Here is a 19,702-nt window from a genome sequence, read left to right as displayed (position 1 = left end):
GAGTGGCCAAGCAGCACAATTTCTGGGTCTCCCAGGGGAAGGCATTTGGAGAACACAACCCTCTGTTCCTTCCCTGCCCTTTCCCATCCTGCCTCTGTGGGAACTCCAGGCCCCAGATGTGGAGTGGTGCTGTGATAAGAAACATCTGTGTGAGGCCTGCCCCGAGGCTGATGGCTAGGAGGTGAAGGCTGCTCACCGTGGGCCTGGGGGAGCACTACCACGTGCAGGGCTCGTGCAGGGCGACTGTGGTGCATCTTCTGGAGGACCTGCACCTGGGAATAGATGGCCTCATCCATAAAGGGTCCTCCTACAAGGGCCCTGGGCCAGGGACTGAGTCTTCCCCAGAAACCCTAAAGTGGTATCCCATGGGCCCTTCACTGAGGTGATGACAGGCCGTGGAAACAGCAGGGATGGGAAGTGATCGCCAGGGGGTCCCCTACAGACAAGGGCAGCTTGCAGTTTCTTGGTCATCTCCAGAGAGCTGGAGATTCTGCCCAGACACGAGTACCAGATGGCACAACCGCGATCCAGGTACTCGGCTTTATGTAGGACCCACATCCAGCCTGCCAGGCTAGAGGGGATACTGAGGAACATCTAGGCACCATGCAGGACTTAAAGGCGAAAACAGGAAGAGGTGCCGGAGAAAGCGTCGCGGCCGAACTCCCAGCCCCTTCCAGGCAGTCCTGGAAGCGGGTTAAACGCGGACAGGGCGAGTCAGAGTAAGAGCGCAGAGCGCAGGAGTCTTTTGGCCCGGTGGGGTGGGGGCCAGGCAGGAGTGGGTGGGGCTGGTGCAAAGGGGCGGGGCCTGCGCTGTAGCGGACCACGAACCGAGAGCTAGGGAGGCGGGGCCATCTGGGTGAAAGGTGGGGCCAGCGAGCAGGGGGCGTGGCCAGGAGCGGCAGGGCGTGTTCTGCTCTGCAGCAGGAAGGCGGGCTTGGACACAGACTCCCCTGGGGCGTTGTCAGGATCCGGCCCCCAGGCCTGCCAGGTGCTGGGCCGCACAGGTTGGGAGGACATTGCTGGAAAACCAGCAGCTCCGCGGCCAGTCCAGAAAGCGCTGCTAAAACTGCGAATAAAATTGGGCGTGTTGGCGGCGCCTATTTGCCCAGCTGCTCGGGAGACAGGTGGGAGGATGATTTGAGCTCAGGCCAGCCTGGACAATACAGGGAAACACGTCTTTTAAAAAATTTTTTGAAATAGATCCAGACTCTCGGTGGCTCACATCTGTAATCCTAGCTACCTGGGGGGCTGAGATCGAGAAAACTGAGGATCAAGGCCAGCTTGGGCAAATAGTTCATGAGACCTCCATCTCCAGAGCAAGATGGACTGGAGAGGCGTGGCTCAAGTGGTAAAGTACCTCCTTTTCAAGTGTGAAGCCCTGAGTTCAAACCCCCAGTCCCACTAAAAATTTGAAAAAGTAAAATTGGACAGATAGGCTGAGTCAAAACCAACCAGGACTGACTCAGGAACAGCCATTCAGAGGGTGGGAGATGTCTTTGGCTGAATTTCACTGCACTGGACTGGACAGGTGATCTAGAGATGGAAACCCTCTTCAGCCTGTCTGATCTCTCTGTACCATCCCCTTCTCCCTCCCTTCCTGCCCAGAGCACACACACACAGGGTGCCAGTGGTCGAGTCAGCCGTGCACTGGTCCCTTCAGGTCCTGCCCTGGGGCTCCATCTGAAGCTACAATGGCCTGCAGCATCTACTCCAGATCTTCCTGGCCAAACTGGGGGAACTCAGGAAAGGACTGGCTCATGGGCATGGGGATGTGGTCCCAGATATGGGGCCAGTGCCTCGTGGCATTCTTGTGCCTTTATTAGCACCCACTGGCACCCCATAAACTCTATTCTGACAGTCAAGGTTCCCTCTGCCAAACCTTCCAAACTCAGTCCTTCATCAACCACTCCTCACCCACCACGCCCAGCCATGCTGGCATTTAGTTCTTAGAACACACCCACGACAGGATCTTTGTAACTCCTCTTTCCTCTGCTGAAATGCTTATATCTCAAGAGCAAAACATTTATTCCCATAACCTGTTTTCATGTGACACCACTTTACCTGGCTTCTCACCCATCTAAGCTAGCTAGATTTTACAAACTAGTTTATCAGTAATTGTGGCAAGTTGTATTTTCAAGAGAGACCCCCAACCACATCCCCAATGCCACCTGCTCATTTTTGCAGTGTGAGCCTGATATTTGCGATCTAGTGGTGGAATCTAGTTGTATTAAGCGGTAGAATACGGTAGAAGTAATACGATGTGACTTCTGAAGCTACATCATAAAGAGGATGTACTCAGTTGGGACACTCTTGAAGCTGTTTATTTTTTGTGGTGCCTGAGATTAAACCCAGGGGCTTGCACATGCTAGGCAAGCACTCTACCACTGGCCCTGTTGAGACACTCTTGGAACCCAGCCACCATGCTGTGAGGAAGCCACACTGGTCCATGTGGAGAGGTCATGTGTAGGCCCAGTCGAGGTGCTGGCCTATGGCCAACATCAGTTTGTAGTGAAGTGCACTACTGTTGTTTGGGTGCACATCTTGGAACATGTGTTGGAAACTTAACCCCAATGCCACAGAGTAGGAAGAGGGCCCTAATAGGGGGTGACTAAGCCATAAAAGTGGAGTGAATGGATTAATGCTGTTATCATGCTAGTGGGTTCCTAATAAAAGGCTGGACATAATGACAAATCCCAGCTAATCCTTGAGGAAGAAGGATCTCAAGTTCGAAGCCAGCTGGGGCAATATAGGAAGACCCTGTCTCAAAAGAAAGCCAAAACAAAACAAAGAAGAAAAGTTCAGCCCCTGTTGCTCTCTTGCCCTCCTTGCCCTTCTTTCACCATGACATGATGTAGCAAGACGACCCATGCCAGAGGCTGGCCTTCCCATCTTGGACTTCCCAGTCTCCACACTGTGAGCTGATAAATCACTGTTCATTATAGGTCGCCCAGCCTGTGGTATTTTGTTACAGCAGCAACACAAAATAAACTAAGATATATATCTCCAGATGATTCCAGCCTTGATCAAGTCCCTCCTAAACTGCCAAGTCTTCCCAGCTCAGGCCCCAGAAATCGCAGGGCCTGCTATGCCTTTCTGAGCTCCTGACCACACATGGGCATCAGACAGTTGTTCTCCTCACTAGGTTTTCAGGAAGTTTGTCATGCAGCAGCAGCAACTGTAAGGTAATGAAGTGCCATTTTGATTTCAACACACCTGCTTCTTCATCTGGCTCTCTGATGTGTCAGAACTTGGGGAAAAGAGTGTGGTATGTATTCACCACCCCCACCATTGTCCTCAATTTTCAGCTCAATGTCATCTCAGACAGACTTCCCCTGACTCCTATGAAAAGTGTGCTCCCTAACCTGTTTAGACTTATTTTCTTCCCAGCACTCTTCATTATTCAAAATTAACACACAAAGAAACCTACAGATGCCAGGCATTAGTGGTTCATGCTTGTAATCCTGGCTACTTGGGAGGCAGAGATCAGGAGGATCATGGTTTGAGGCCAGCCTGGGCAAATAGTTTGCAACCCTATATCTTGAAAATACCCAATACAAAAAAGGGCTAGTGGAGTGGCTCAAGTAGCAGAGTGCCTGCCTAGAAAGCATGAGGCCCTGAGTTCAAATCCCAGTACCACCAAAAGAAAAAGGGAAAAAAAGAGAGAAGGGCAAGCTAGCGGAGTGGTTCAAGAGGTAATGCACCTGCCTAGCAAGTGCAAGGTCCTGAGTTCAAACCCCAGTGCAGTCAAAAGAGAAGGACACACAGATTTAGGATTGTCATGTCTTCTTGGTGAATTAACATTTTTATTATTATATTTTTCTTTTTTTTTTTTGGTGGTACTGGGATTTGAACTCAGGACCTTGTGCTTGCTAGGAAGGTGCTCTACCACTCTGCCACCCCTTGTATTGGGTATTTTCAAGATAAGGTCTTGAAAACTATTTGCCCCAGTTGGACTCTAATCACAATCCTCTGGATCTCAGCCTCCCAAATAGCTAGGATTACACCCAGGTTATTATGTCATTTTATCCCTGGTAATTTTTTCTTGTTCTGAAGTCTACTTCTGTTATTAATATAGCCATTCCAACTTTTTTTTTTTGGTGATATGTGATTTGAACTCAGGACTTTTCACTTGCGAAGCAGGCACTCTACCAATTGAGCCATGCATCTAGTCCTTTTCTTTTTCAGTGCTGGGAATTGAATCCATTGCCTTGTGCATGCTAAGGGCAGCTCTGCCATGAGCCACATCCCCTAGCCTTCCTTCTTTTTGGTGGTAGTACTGGGGTTTGAACTGAGGGCTTCATGCTAGGCAGGTGCTCTACCACAAACCAGGCTTCCTGCCCCCATCCTCTTCCTCTTCCTCCACCTCTTCCTACTCCTTCTTTCTGTGGGACTGTAAAGCAGGCATTCACAAACCAGTTGCTCTACCACTTGACCCTCATCTCCAGTCCATTTCACTCTGGAATTTTGGAGATGAGGTCTAATGAACTATTTGCCTGGGCTGGCCTCAAACTGTGATCCTCCTGATCTCAGCCTCCCCAGTAGCTAGGATTACAGGCAGGAGCCACCTGGTACTTTTTAAGCACTTTTTAAGCCCCTTTTTCTGGTCCTCTAGTCAGACATAGAGTCCTTTCAAAGTATTAACCACCAGCACTGTCTCATAACTCCAAGCCACTGGGCCTGCCCAGTGGCAAAGGAGTCAGAGGGAAGAGAAAAATAATGATGATTTGAGGGCTTGCCTCTCATCATTCCCACTTATGAGGTCCCTTGTCCAAATTCTTTTCTCCAGATGGATGGCTTTTTTTTTTTTAATGGCATGCTTCACAAGTTTGCGTGTCATCCTTACACGGGGGTCATGCTTATCTTCTCTGTATATGTGTTGCCGAAGGGAGCATCATATGGATGGCTTTTGTCTCCATGGACTTGGGAACAGCAGCAGAGCAAAATTTTTTTTCTTTTTTTTTTTGTGATACTGGGGTTTGAACTCAGGGCCTACACCTTGAGCCACTCACCAGCTCTTTTTTGTGAAGGGTTTTTGTTTTTGTTTTTGTTTTCAGATAGGGTCTCATGAACTATTTGCCCAGGCTGGCTTCGAACAGCTATCCCCCTGATCTCTGCCTCTTGAGGAGCTAGGATTACAGGCGTAAGCTTCCTGCACCCAGCGTGCCAAGCAGATCTGAGACTGGGACTGCCCTGTGGTTGGGCCAGGTGTAGCTCAGTGGTAGAGCACTTGTGTGTGAAGCCCTGGGTTCGACTCCCACTACTGTGAAAGGAAGAAAAGAGGGAGGGAGGGAGGGAAGAAGGGAATAGAATTCTCCTCACACACCTCACTTCAATAAAGCCCATTTTCTTGTTCTCTAGCCAAGATGTGAAGCTTTTCTTTTGGAGGATTTTGCTGTCAATGTGGATCAGCTTTCTGCAGGAGATGACTTTTTTTTGGGGGGGGCGCGGTATGAGGTTTGAACTCAGGGCCTCATGCTTGTTAGTCAGGCTCTTTACCACTTGAGCCAATCACCAGATTTTTTTCTTTTCTTTTTTTTTTTTTTGGTGGGTATTTTCAAGACAGGATCTTTCAAACTATTTGCCCAGGCTGGCTTTGAACAGTGATCCTCCTGGTCTCTGCCTCCTGAATAGCTAGGATTATAGGTAGGAATTTTTTTCGGGGAGTGGGGAGGCTAATTTTAAATTCAGGGCTTTGCACTTACAAAGTACACACTCTACAGATTGAGCCAAACCTTCACTCCATTTTGCTCTAGTTATTTTGGAAGTAGGTTCTTTAGAACTATTTGCCTGGGCTGGCCTTGAATCATAATCCTCTCAATTTTAGCCTCCCAAGTAGCTAGGATTACAGGTATGGGGGCCTGGCTGAGGAGGTGATTTTTGCTGTTAAGCTCATAGTTGTGGGCTGGTGGAGTGGTCCAAGTGGTAAGAACGCATGCCTAGCAAGCATGAGGCCCTGAGTTCAAACCCCAGAGCTGCCAAAAAAAAAAAAAAAGCTCATAAATTTCCTATTCAGATCAAACAAAGCCAGAAGATAAAAGGGAAAAATTCAGCAGGAAACTTCCCTGTGTCTGCCACACAGGCTGTTCCTCATATGCTAGCGTGCTCTCTCCTACTTACTTCTCAGGGTTCTTCCATAAGTAATTGCTTTGTGTGTTTGTCCAGCTTTTTACGGTCATTAGTGGGAGGGGCAGGCTGCAGAGGCCTGGCTCCAGATTAGCCTTCTGTGGCTCTCTTTTATTTTAAGGTCTTTTTTCCTTTTAAGATAATTTTAGACTCACAGAAGTTGTAAAAATAGAAGAGTTCCTGTATGCTTTTAGCCTGCATCCCCTTCTGTCAGCATCCTATGTACCAACAGACATAGGAGGTGTGACTCAGCAGTAGAGCACTAGTGAGTATCAGACCCTGGGTTCAACTTCTAGTACAAAAAAAAAAAAAAGAGTTACAGGTCACTCTGGGCTACACAGCAAGACCTTGTCTCTAAATAAATAAGTAAACAAATAAATAAATAAATTAGGAGCTAGGGGGCATGGCTCGAGTGGTAGAAAGCCTGCCTAGCAAGCATGAGGCCCTGAATTTAAACCCCAGTACTACCAATAATTTTTAAAAAGTATGGTGGGGGAAAAAAAGTGTTGAGCTGGGCACTGATGACTCATGCCTGAAATCCTAGCTACTCAGGAGGCAGAGATCAGGAGGATCGAGGTTCAAAGCTAGCCTGGCAAATAGTTTGTGAGATCCTATCTCGAAAAAACCCGTCACAATAAAGGGCTAGTGGAGTGACTCAAGCTGTAGGCCCTAAGTTCAAACCCCAGAATCACAAAATAAATAAATAAAATAAAAATAATAAAAATAAAAATTTATTTGAAAAAAAAACAAACTTCAGACAGGAAGGCCAGCACATGTAAAGACCTTCCAGCAAGGAAGGAAGCCCTGGTATGTGGAGGTAGCGGTGAAGAGAGAGTTAGGGGAGATTGGCAGGACCCAGGCCTTACTTGCCCTGTAGGTCAAAGTAACAAGTCAGGGTCTTATTCTAAGAGCAACTGCGTAGTACAGGGAACTTTTCTGCCCCCTGGTACTGCGTGCTAGGCAAGCTCCCTACCACTCAGCTCCACCCTCAGCTCCACTAGAAACTTTTAAGCTCGTGAATGATATGATATGATCTTCCTACGTCAGAGGACGATCCCTCTGGCTGCCAGGTGGACAATGGGGGGCTGGGGGGGGACAATGGAGGAAGTAGGGAGATCAATGACAAGGCTACTGCCACGATCCAGGCGAGATGGCTGGGTGAACAGGCAGAGACTTGTGGATCTGGAACACATTTGGGAGTTACACTTGGCAGGGCCTGAGATGCAGCGACCGTGACTGTGTGTGTCCTGTAAATTTATCTCCTAGTGTTTAGCACGTACAATGCCCTCAGTCGGATCCCCAGCAACCATCAAAACGATTGTCTTCTGGGCAAAGTGGAAACACAGGATGCTCCTGGAAAACCAAGCCAGCACCCCGGCTATTTCTTAAGCATGCAGTCATGTGTGAATTATATCATCTTTAAGTTGGTCAGGCATTGGTGACTCACACCTGTATATTCTAGAGACTAAGGCAAAAGGTTACAAGTTCAGGGGCCAGAGTGGTCAACTTAGTGAGACCCTTTTTAAACTAAAGTGAAAAAGGAGCCTGGCACTGGCGTCTCATGCCTGTAGTTCTAGCTACTTAGGAGGCAAAGATCAGAAGTAGCATGGTTCAAAGCCAGACTGGAGCAAATACTTCTCAAGACCCTATCTCGAAAATATCCAACATAAAACAGGGCTGGCGGAGTGGCTCAAGTGATAGAGTGCCTGCCTAGCAAGCGTGAAGCCCTGAGTTCAAACCTCAGTACTCTCCCTCACCTCAACCCCAAAAAAGAGGACTCAGTGGTAGTGGGAGAGCATATGCATGCATGCATATGCATGAAGCCTTGGGTTCAATTCTCAGTGGGGAGGGAGGCCTAGAATATTTTATGGACTGGGACTGAGGTTGTGAGGGGTTGTCATACAGCAAGGAAAAGGAAATGGAGAGCAAATGCTGAGGGTGGAGCTTTTTGGATTTGTCGCCTGCTGTGTGCCTGTACCTAGAATCATTGCCTGCTTTGTGCCTGTACACAGACACACATTCATATACCAAACACAAAAAGTGTGCACACAAACCCCAGCCCTGCCAGAAAAAAAAAAAAAAAGAAAGAAAGAAAGAAAGAAAGCACACACACACTTCTGAAGATGCTCACAGCACTGGCTGCAGGTTCCAGGAAGTCCACTAGGGGCTGCCAGGGTACCAGTTGTCGCCTCCGGCCGGATCCTGATGATGCTCCTCGCCAGCACAAGCGCAGCCTCGGCTCTTCCCAGCAGGGGGCGCCAGCTGCCAGGGGACAGCCAAAGCAGGCACAGCACCAGAATGCCGTGAGCCCACTGGGTCATCACTGAGAGCACAGCACCCAGGACAGCCAAAGCAGGCACAGCACCAGAATGCCGTGAGCCCACTGGGTCATCACTGAGAGCACAGCACCCAGACACATGAGTCTTCTCTTTCTTCTGCAAGCCTTTGAGCTTGGGCCTTGCTGCCTCCCCTCTTATATACCAGAGAGAAGCTAGGTTTTGTGGGGCCTCTAACAAAAACACAGTATTTTGTCTTTTTTTACAAAACACAATGAAACCTATGATCACAAAGCTAGAGAGCTTCCCAAGTGAGGAGCTCTGAAGTTTAAGCATCTTTGATAATTTCCGGGTAAATACTCTGATTACATGGGTGCCTACTTATTTGCTGCCTCTCACTGAAAGTGTAAGTTTTAGCTGGGTGCCACTGCCTGTAGTCCTAGCTATGTGGGAGGCAGAGAACAGAAGAATCACAATTCTGGGCCAGCCCATGCAAAAAAGTTTTCGAGACCCCCATCTCAGTGGAAAATTGCTGGGCATGAGTGCCCAGGCCTGTCATCTCAACTATCACAAGAGAATTGCGGTCCCAGGCTGGCCTGGGCAAAAAGCGAGATTTCTAACTACTTGTTGAATAAACCAGTTGGGGCTGGTAAGTCTTCCCAGGTAGAAGTGACATGGCAATGGTTTAGCTTGGGGCTTAGAGTGCACGGGTTGATGATGTCATTGCTGAAACCTTAGAACAAGTGGGTATGACACCCATTTTTAAGCTGAAGATGCCTGCGCCAGGGAGGTGAAGCAAGCGCCCTGTCAGAAGTGACACTGGGTCTGCCTTCCCTTGTTCCCTCTTGGCCCACAAGCTACCATCCGCCCCTAACCGCCCCTTGCACAAGGGCCTGATGCAACCCTGTACCGGCCTGGGGCACCCCTCTTGGGGGCAGCGCTGGGAAAGAGGTTTTGCAAGAGTTGGGGTAGGCAGGAAGCAGAGCCAGCCAGGGCCGGTCACAGAGATAAGGGAGTCTTGCCCCTCCCTGTGGCTCCTCCTAGGCCTTGGTTTCCTCTTCCCTTCCCTTTCCGGGAAAGTGGCGCCTGGCCTTGGCCCCAGCCTCGCCCGGCTCCTGACCTGGCCTTGTGACTCACCTCCTTTCACTGCGACAACCAGCCTGGGATCTGAGGGCCTGCCTGCTACTGGAAAGCTCTGTGGTGTGATCCTGGGCATTAGGGAGCCCTCTCTGGTTGGCTTTCCTGGTGCATGATAATGATAGCAGTGATTCACATGAAGAATGGGCCGGGTCTTAGTCTAAGGAGGCAAAATGTGGGGGATCCAACACCATCCCCCCGCCAGCCAGTGAACACCAAGGTCTTCCTGACTCACACTGGCAGGTGTGGAGTTTGCGCTTGTGTGTGGTGGAGGCATCCTTTGCCCCTGGTGCTGGGGAGAAGGTGTATCCTGAAATCAGGGTCTGAGGATCCCTCAGCCTCCAGGTTGGAGGTACGATTTCAACTGGAAATAAGGTGAAAGGCTAAACTGGATGTTCTGTGGGAACATGAGGCCCCTTCTAAACCTGGCTTGGGGGCTAAGGGGCGTGGTTCAAGTGAAAGTGCACCTGCACAAGGCCCTGAGTTCAAACCCCAGTACCTCCAATAAATAAATCTGGTTTGAACCAGCTTCATTTCTGGAAAAGCCCTGTAAGTCAAAGTCCTAGTGTGGCCTTGGGTGGGTCACCTCACTTCTGTGATGCCTCCCTTTTCTCATTTGAATAATGAGAGGAGCAAGGCACCCCCACACTGATAGGGCTGTTGAGACAATCCTTCATTAAAGCCACAAAACATTTCATACCTATGTGAGCCAGTCAGAGTGCAAAGCTTTTTGTGTTGCTTGAGATGGGACAGATATCCAACTCCTGTAAGTGAGCCTTCTTCATTACCTCCCGGGAAGCTGGGATACTAAGTTTTTTATGTGCATCTGGTCAGTAGATCTCTGAGGCCCAGATTTGGAAGCCCATTTTCTGGTGAAGTGAAGACCACCAAGGCTGACTCAGAGGCTGCATCCTACTTGCTGTGATACTTAAAAAGTTAGTTTAGCCAGGTACTTGTGGCTCCTGCCTCTACTCCTAGCTACTCAGGAGGCAGAGATGAGGAGGACGGTGGTTCGCGGCTGGCCAGGGGAAAAAAGTGAGCCACTAGCTCAAAAAAATATCACATGCACACAAAGGGCTGGCAGCATGGCTTAAGTGGTAGGGCACCTGCCTAGCAAGCATGAGGCCCCTAAGTTCACACCCCAGTACCACCAAAAAAATAAAAGCCCAAAGCCCATGTAGCTGTGTGTGGTGTTAACACTTCTGTAATTTCAGACACTTGGGAGATGGAAGCAGGCTGGGTTGCAAAGTGAGACCCTGTCTGAAAAAAACAAAGACTGAGAACGCAACTCAGTGGTCATGCTTTTGCCTAGTATGTGCAAGGCCTTGGGTTTGATCCTGGAAGGGGGTGGGGGAGCTTAGCCTAATTACTAATTACTGCTGTTATTAAAATGAGCATATGAGAACATTGGGTCCATTTAAGTTGTGAGCATTAAATGAGTCGCTATTTTCAAGAGCTTAAGATAGCGCCTAGCAGATAATAAGCGCTCTAATAAGTGTTTGCTAAATAACCTAAATAGAATAATTTTGTTCTGGAGTCTCTCTGCCTCCCTCACCCCCTCAACTCCTGGCTGTGTCCCATCGTGGAGGGTTGGGGCATTAATGATTTCCAAGGGAGCAGGGTTTTGTGCACACACACACACACACACACACACACACAGTGACGGCCTCTGTCCCCTCCCTCCGCGAGGCCGGGAGCCTCTTATGCAAGCCGCCGGCGCCCGCCGGTTCCCAGGCCCGGCTGCAGCTGCGGGCGGAGGGGCAGGGCGGGGGCGGCGCGCTGTTTGTCTAGCGCGGCGGTGCCAAAGACTGCGGGCCCCAGACAGCCAGGCGCCTCCGTACACCTGGGGATGCTCAGGTTAAATAGCTCTGCATTCCTCGGGCCCAGCTGATGGAAACGCTCCCAGGCCGCCGCCGAGCCGGCCTCCAGATGGGCTGGGCTCGGGCCAAAGGGGAAGGGAAGGAAACGTGGAATCCAGAGTGTGCCTGAATGGCGGGGGAGGTGGCCAAGGCCCGCCGCAGCCCCTTCCTCCCCTGGAAGAAGGCCCTGCAGTGTAGGACTGCGCGCAGCGGGACACGCCCACGTCCCCGTGGGTGGGCTTGCGGGGCCCGGGGGGGGGGGGGAGGGGGGGGAGGCACACGTGGGAGGGAGTGGGTGCACACGTGTGCCTCGGAGGACACTCCAAGGACACACAGGCTATGATTAATTTATAACCATCAAACTACGTGCCAGGCGCTGTGCTAAATCCTTTACTCCATTTCATTTATTCTGGACAATTCTGTGAGCTTGGAGCTGTAATATAGCAGCCAGGTGAGGGGGGAGTAGCAAAGGATTTAATTTACCTGGAAATACTCTGTTGTCTGATAAGAATCCTTAAAAGGTTTGAATAGAGGGTGGCACCTGGCTTAATGTTGGTGCTCATAAGTACATTTATTTTTGTCATTGTTTCGTCTGCTGTAAAACAGGGATCAAAATCCTGCCTTCAGCCTTATGAAATGCTTTATGTAAAGGGTGGTCATTGTCAGGCTTCTGGTTTGCATTGTTTATTGACAAATCTTCTCTGGGACTCGAAGTTGACCTGGTAGGGATACTTGAAGGTTGGTGTCCCAGGTCTGACAACTGCCCAGGAGTTGGTACTTAAAACTTTTGAGGAGGGATTTGCCCAAACACAGCTGCCCCCACCCCTACTTGCAGTGGCCCAGGAATGTCAAGAAATCTACATAACAATTACACAGGAACCAAATGTGGCTTTGTGCCCCTCCCCCAACACAAACCTATCGATTAACCCACCCATGCAGGGGTACGAACAATGCACTTAGGCTGCACATATAAGCCTCAAGTGCAGGTTACATCTGTCTGCAGAACACATGTGCTCACATTTGCCATTATACCCGCAACACAAGCACATCCTCTTTCACCCCCCCTCCCCCAACAGGCATGTACAAGTGACCCAGACTCACGGTGGGGAGGGCTACCAGTTTACTCTAATCCCATACACAAGCCCAGACACTTACACACTTCCCTTCTAGCACAAACCCACAAGTCCAGGCAGACAGTCCCTTGTCAGTGACATCTATTTCCTGCTCAGAAGCTGGGGACACGAGTCGCCCACTCCTCTTCAGAGCCCACACAGTAGCCCCAGGGGAGAGGTTGGTTTGAGCTGCTGGCACAGCCAGGCCAGGGTGAGGGGGCACAGTCCGGAGCCAGAGCAGGTGGCCCAGCAGCTGTGCACAGCCTGGCTCTGCCAATTTGATCACCCACTTGGACTGGCCAGAAGCCCCAGGGCAGCCTGCTGGCACACAGCAGGGAGGTGCCTCGCTGGCTGGGGGAGGCACATCTTACTAGGGAATGGGGGAACAGAAGGCCTGCTTCAGACAATATGTCCTTAGAATTCCCCTTTCCATTGGGATTCACTTCCCCCACCTTGCCAAAGAGGCAGATGACCCAATGACCGATTCTCCAACTTAAAGGGCTTGAATACTCCCAACCCAGAGGGGTCCTCAGCAGGTTTATCTGCATTTTAACAACCTCCCCAGGTGATCCAGATGGCCTAGTGACCACTTCGAGAGAATTTAATTTTATGGCACCAGGAAACGGGGAAATAGCCAGGGACAAGGGGAAAAGAATAGACTTTAAAGACACCGGAAATGCTCACTCAGGTCTGTTAAGAGTGGCAGTCCAGATGTGGCCGTCTGGGCTCCCTCCTCCCAACACCAGCTGTGAAAAGGGTCAGAGGTCAACCCAAAACCCGGACCCTTCCCCTCAATCCAAGAAGTCATTGCAACTTTTCCAACATCTAAAGTACTTGTTTAATAAAACAACAAAAAGCCACCCTCACAGAACTATTGTAAAACAATATTCTCAGTTGGTGATCATTGTAATATACAATACAAAGCAATTTCCTCAGAAATCTGAGAAGCACCAAACGTGACCATTTTTTAAAATGTCTGCTTTTCAAAAAATAGAAACACACGGTAGGGGGATATCACCCCCTCCCCAAGTCTCTGGAGGCTGGCAGTTGTGGAGAAGGTCGGCCTCCCCTCGTCTATTCCTCCAGCCCCGGCCCGATCCAGCAAGCATCCGATGGCCGCCGAAGTGTCTGTTTCCCCAGCTCCGGGTGAGCGCTTGGGGAGGACCGGGCGCACTTAATCCTCTTGCCTCCTGGAGAGCTGGGGTCCAGCAGTCCCTGAGTGCGGGGGCCTTAGCGACACAAGATGCGATCGTCCGCTGAAACACATGCCGCCTGTGAAAACGAAAGAAGAGAAATATTAGTAAGTTGGAAGGGACCGGACTTAGAAGCACAGCAGGCGTCTCCACTTTTTTAAGGGACGCGACGGGGAAGCGTGCTTTTCCCAGTTTCCTTGGCCATCCTCTCAACAGCCCGATTCTCTAATAGATGTGGTGGCCTCAGTTTCCCCATCGAGAGAAGGATAATGAAATACTCGGACTTGGAGCTCACCTCGGCCGCCAAGGCACTGATCTCGCCATTGAGGGTGCTGAGCGGAGCGCGAACCGGCAGCCCCCGGCCCCCGGGGGTTCCGACTTCGGATTCCGAGTTGAGCTCCAACTGCAGGTCCCTGATGTAGTCGATGACGTGCTGAAGGATCTCCACCTTGCTCACTTTGCGGTTCTGGGGCAGGGTGGGCACCAGCTCCTTGAGGCGCGAGTAGCAGCCGTTCATGTCGTAGAGCAGCACGTTCACCTGCTGTTCGTCCAGCAGCGCGGGCAGGCGCGCCCCGGCGCAGCGCGAGATGGCCACGCTCTGCTCGGACAGGCAGCGCACCACCTCCCCCGCACCGCCCGCCGTTTTGCCGGCCTTCAGCGTGCAGCTGGGACCCGCGGTGGCTGCAGCGCTGCCACTGGCGACCTTCATGGTCCTGGTGTCTGGCTACAAGAGAATTGGCGAGAAGAAAGAAGAAGGGCACCGAGGAGTTAGATGAGCTCCAAAAAGTTGGACAACAGTTGTGCAATGCGAGAGCAGGGCGCGCCAGCCGGTCCTTTATAAGGACGCCGCGCCCCCCCCACCCTAGGGGCGGGCTCAAAAATGTTCAAAAGCAACCAATGGGAGTGCTGGAGGCGTGGCTTCGAGTCCTGTTAGGTTCCACCCCCTGCTCAAATTGTGCGCCCTGAGTTAGTGAAAAGGCCAGCGAGTCTCAAGAATAGAGACGGAGGGAGGGCTGGGAGCAGGTCGGCTAGTGGAGGGGAGGGTTGCCTTGGATGCTTTGGTAAGGAGGCTAAACCATTTGCTGATAAGGAAAACACCTCGTGAACAGGCTTCATGTGTTCACTTTCTCACTTCTCTAACTCCATTTTACAGATGAGAGAAACTGAGGCTTGGACGGAGAAATGGATGGCTCTACGTCAGAAGCCAAGGGTTTCCAGATCCTCTTGGGAAACTACCAAATCTCAAGGCCAAATTTTAAAGCGTGCCCTCTTTCACACTCAACTCCCGGAGTTGGACGTTCTCAATTCTCAAACAGTGTTGCTGTTCATATTCCTAGAATCAAGGCACAGATCCCTTGAAGTGGGAGCCAGTTTCTGGTTAGTCTTCCTGTAAGATGCAGGGTCTCTGGGACCTGAATTAGATAGAAGATTCGGGACGGAGTAGAGCTGCACCATCCCCCAATTCTACCCTGAATTTGTAGCCCCCTGCAAAAAGTTCCCAAATCCGCAACTAGTGGTTTTTCTCCCTTTTTTGGCTGGATTTTTTTTTTTCCCCCCCTTAAAGACCTCAGAGCAGGGTCTCCTTCCCACAGCGCGGCAGCTGCGCAGATCCAATCCCCGCCCCCCCCTTCCCCGGGCTAGTCTGTGTCAGCGTCTGAACAAGCGACTCAGACCGTTAGACGCCAGGCCCGTGACGTCACCCATTCATAAAACCCGGACGGGCTGTCAGGCTGGCGCCGCGCGGGCGGTCGCCATGGGAACGGCAAACTGGGCTGGAGAGCTCTGCAGACCCCGAGCGGAGGCCTGGGAATGCCTTCCTAGTGGGCGCGGTCGCTGCACCTTACGTCCCCGCCCCACACCTGCGGAGTCTCCCCCATCCAGACCCAGGCTTGGGAGGTTTTCTCAAAACCCCCGCCCAACCCCTGCTCTGCCCTGCGCCCGAGCAGCGTTTCCAGCGCTGCTGTTGGGTAAGTGCAGGTGAGTTTCTGCCCTTGCTCCTTACCATCTGCCTGGTTCCCAAAGAATCACAAAAGTGACCCTTCCCTTAGTTCTCACTCCAGCACTGTGGGAAGTTTACTTTTCTCATCTTGTAGTCCTGTCCCCGACTCTAAAGACGGGAGCTATTTGGTTTCTTTACAAAAGGGGAAACTGAGGCTTACAAACCTCCCAGAAACCATGGCAGTTGTACTGGCAGCATTGTTACCACAAAGGCACAGTAATGCCGCGACTTGTGTAGAGCGGGCAGTGTGATCCAGAGCCATAGGCAGGCCACACGCAGGGATACTGAGACTCGGACTATTTACCCACGGCCACCCTGGTAAGTAGGAGAGGCTGACATTATGGTCCGTCCTTCCCCCAGCGGTTAGTTCATAGGGTATCAACAGTTTCCCTTTTCCCACAGATGTTTGGAATAGGGAACAATACACCAGCCCTCTGCCTCCTCCTCAGGAAATCAGGAAATCTGATCAGCGTCACCAGCTTCAAAGAACAGAGACAGCTGGGCCTCGTGATGCACCCCAGCACTTGGAAGGTGTAGGTGGATGTGGAGTTCCAGGTCAGACTCCATCTCCAAAATAACCAGAGCAAAATGGACTGTGGCTCAAGTGGTAGAGCTCTTGCTCTGTGAGCATGAAGCCCTAAGTCCAAAACCCAGTCCCACCAAATGAAAAAAAAATACACTATCAGTTAAGTAGGTGGACCACCCCATCTCATTACCACACACCCCAATATGCTCCAAACTCCCTAGGCCTTGATTCCTCCCATGCTGCTCCAAAGACTTGGCTGAAGACCTGGAAGGACAGTGATCAACCAGAGGTCATTGGCATACTAATTCATCAGCAAGTGTTTCTTCATTGACCCAGCCATTCTTGTTGCAGCCAAGTCCAGGGAAGCCTCCACTGTCCTGCACAAAGATGTCTGCTCAAGAATGTTGACTGCTGTGCTTTTGCAAGAGGGGATTGAAATAACCTAAATGCCCACCAACAGTGACAATCATCCATCCATGGCCTGGCCATGCAGCAACTGGGGAGTTTGGCTCTGGGAAATGTCTGAATCTTACTGCTGGGCCAGGACTGTGGCTCAGTGGTAGAGTGCTTGTTTTGTATGCCTAAGACCCTATCTCGAAAAAATCCATCACAAAAATAGGGCTGGTGGAATGGCTAAAGGTGTAGGCCCTGAGTTCAAACCCCAGTACCAAAAAAAAAAAAAAGGTAAAAAACAAACCCTAGATTCCTGTCAGGTGTAAAAGAGGAGTGGGGAAGGTGAGCAATATGAAATAGGAATTTCAGGGTTTTTTTTTTTAATGAATTTGAACTCCGGGCCTCTCAGGTACTCAACACTTGAAACATGCCCTTGCCTATTTTTTTTTTTTTTCTTTTCTTTTAGAAGCAGCATCTCCATGTTTAGCCCAGGATGGTCTGAAAATCACTATGTAGCCCAGGTTGGCCTCTACCTTGAGATCTCCTGCCTCAACCTCCCAATGCTGAGATTATAGGATTATTGATATTGCCACCGTGACCAGTTCAGGAATTTCACTTTTTTTTTTTCTTTTTGTTACTAGAGTTTCAACTCAGGGCCTACACCTTTAGTCACTCCACCAGCCCTTTTTGGTGAAGGGTTTTTTTGAGACAGGGTCTCATGAACTAATTGCTCAGCTGGCTTTGAACTGCGATCCTCCTGATCTCTGCCTCCTGAGTAGCTAGGATTACAGGCATGAGCTGTAATTTTTACTGTGTATCCTAGGCTGACCTTGAACTTGTGATCCTCTCTTGCCTCAGCCTCCCAAATGCTGGGATCACAAGTTTGAGTCACCATGCCTGCCAAGTCTTTTCATTCACTTAATAGTGTCTTTCAAGGAGCAGAAGCTGTAAATTCATCAGTGTTTTATTGCTCATATTTTGTCATATCTAAGAAATACCTGTTTAACCCCTAGTCACCAATATTTTCTCTTGTAACTAAGAATTTTCATAATTTTAAGTTTTAATTTTGGGTCTATGACTCATTACACATGAATGTATTTTTATTTATATATTTTTATTTTAATTTGTTTTAATTTAGTGGTACTGGGGTTTGAACTCAGGGCCTCACACTGGTAGGTAGGCACTTTACCACTTGAGCCACCAGCCCATGAATATAGTGTTAAATAGAAATGTGGTTGGGCACTCTTGGTTCATTCCTATAATCCCAGCTACTTAGGAGGCTGAGATCAGGAGGATCTTGGTTCAAGACCAGCCCAGGCAAATAGTTCAGGAGATCCCATGTCCAAATAACCAGTGCAAAATGGACTGGAGGTGTGGCTCAAGCAGTAGAGTACCTGCTTTGTGAGCATGAAGCCTGAGTTCAAACCCCTATTCCACCAAAAAAAAAAAAAAGAAAAGAAATACATGTAGGGTCTGGGATTGTAGCTCAGTGGTAGTGAATACTTGGTATGCTGGAGATGCTGGAGGCCTGGGGTTCAACTCCCAGTATTCCCCCCCCACCAAAAAAAAAAAAAAAAAAAAAAGAATTTCTGCTGCACTTCTACTCTGTGCAATGAGAGAACTCTAAATGTTTAGTATATCTCCCTCTGTGTCTGCCATGGACACATTGCAGACAAATAGTGGACAAGGAAGTGAGGAAGAATTAGAGAGTTCCAATAGAAAGTAAATTCGACATTCACGAGGCTCTCCCCCTGTCAGGTGCTGTGGTGGCCACAGGGACCAGGGATGTATTCTCACATCAGGACTACTTGATGAAAGTGTCCTATGAAGTGCTAAGAAATGCAAACAAAGGATGAGTTCTCTTTTTTCTTCCTTTTTTGTGGTACTGGGGTTTGAATTTAGGACCTCATGCTTGTTGGCAGGTACTCCATACTGGAGCCACTCTGCTGGCCCTTTTTGTGTTGAGTATTTTTGTGATGGGGTCTAGTAGACTACTTACCGGGATTGGCTTTGAACCAAGATCCTCTTGATCTCTATCTTGTGAGAAGCTAGGATTACAGACATGAGCCACTGGTGCCCAGTTTGTTGTATCCCCCCCAGGCTGGTCTCAAACTAACGCACTCAAGCCATCTTCCCAGAATAGCTGGGACTACAGATGTGTTACTGTGCCCAGCAAGAATAAGACTTCTTCCTGGCTGAGGTGAGGGCACAAGGAGAAATGGCCTGAATGAAGGTGGGGACGCCAGCACTGGTCAAATGGAAAGCTTAGAAAATTGGGGACCTGGAGCAGGACCCTTCCCCTCTGAGCCTCTGCTTTCTCACTGGCAAAATGGTAGATGTTTCTGCCTCCCTTGGTGACCAGGAGGAGTCATGGAGAGTTGGCTCAGAGTCCAGGCCATGGTCTTGGCACAGAGTGTTCAGTAAACAGAGGAGTTATAGCATGTGTTTTCACGCCAGAGCTGTTTTGCTTCCAGCATTTTTTTTTTTTTTTTTTGCTGGATAGAATCAGGGCCTCAAACATACTCGGCAAGTGCACTGTAGCCCAGCTCGTTTCTATAGTGTGTGTGTATGTATATATATATATATTTTGTCTTTTTGTCACTGTTTTGAGGCGGTCTCACCACCATAGCCCAGGCTGGTGTTCAGCTTGCGATCCTCTTGCCTCCGCCTCCTGTAACTGGAGTTACAGGTGTGAGCCACTGCACCTGGTGTTTCCAGAGTTTGGTTTTTTGTTTTTTTTTTTTTTTTGGGGGGGGGGGAGCGGTGGTTTGAAGTTTGAACTTAGAACTCTTTTTTGTGATGGGCTTTTTCGAGCTAGGGTCTCAGGAACTAGTTTGCCCAGGCTGGCTTCAAACTGCAATCATTTTTTTTTTTTTTTAACTCAGGGCCTCAAGCCCTATCACTTATCCCAGCACTTCCAGGATTTTTAAGTGAGCTCTGTAAGACTGTATTACAAGAATCATGGGACCTTTCTCTTCACTGCCTTCCCCCACATTCCCAGCTGAAATAATGACACCCCTTACCAGACAGTCAATCTCAGGCCTGAGGGAAAACTTGGCTTCATTTCTGGAGAAATGTTCAGTA

The 19,702-nt window shown here is 49.7% G+C and overlaps 1 protein-coding gene and 1 pseudogene across 1 annotated transcript; both read right to left on the bottom strand.

Annotated features, from left to right (window-relative positions):
* Nucleotides 1–4,802: 4,802 nt before the first annotated feature.
* On the bottom strand, nucleotides 4,803–4,890 carry LOC141423662 (U6 spliceosomal RNA; annotated as a pseudogene).
* An 8,431-nt stretch (nucleotides 4,891–13,321) lies between these two features.
* Id1 (inhibitor of DNA binding 1) lies at nucleotides 13,322–14,506 on the bottom strand. The gene is made up of 2 exons (XM_020171989.2): nucleotides 13,996–14,506; nucleotides 13,322–13,779 (listed from the first exon to the last, which is right to left on the bottom strand). The coding sequence occupies exons 1-2, from the start codon at nucleotides 14,407–14,409 to the stop codon at nucleotides 13,738–13,740; spliced, it is 456 nt and encodes a 151-aa protein (XP_020027578.1). The 5' UTR covers nucleotides 14,410–14,506; the 3' UTR covers nucleotides 13,322–13,737.
* Between the last annotated feature and the right edge of the window lie 5,196 nt (nucleotides 14,507–19,702).

The sequence above is a fragment of the Castor canadensis genome, chromosome 5 (genome assembly GCF_047511655.1).
Source record: "Castor canadensis chromosome 5, mCasCan1.hap1v2, whole genome shotgun sequence".
In the NCBI taxonomy this organism is placed as follows: domain Eukaryota; kingdom Metazoa; phylum Chordata; class Mammalia; order Rodentia; family Castoridae; genus Castor; species Castor canadensis.
This window is presented reverse-complemented; position numbering and strand designations above follow the sequence as displayed.

Bases quoted from the DNA above. Each gene is read 5' to 3' on its own strand.
- Id1 (XM_020171989.2), bottom strand. From the start codon at position 14,409: ATGAAGGTCGCCAGTGGCAGCGCTGCAGCCACCGCGGGTCCCAGCTGC. The intron at 13,780-13,995 runs GTGAGCTCCAAG...TCGTTTTCACAG, and splicing joins TCAGTGCCTTGGCGGCCGAG to GCGGCATGTGTTTCAGCGGA.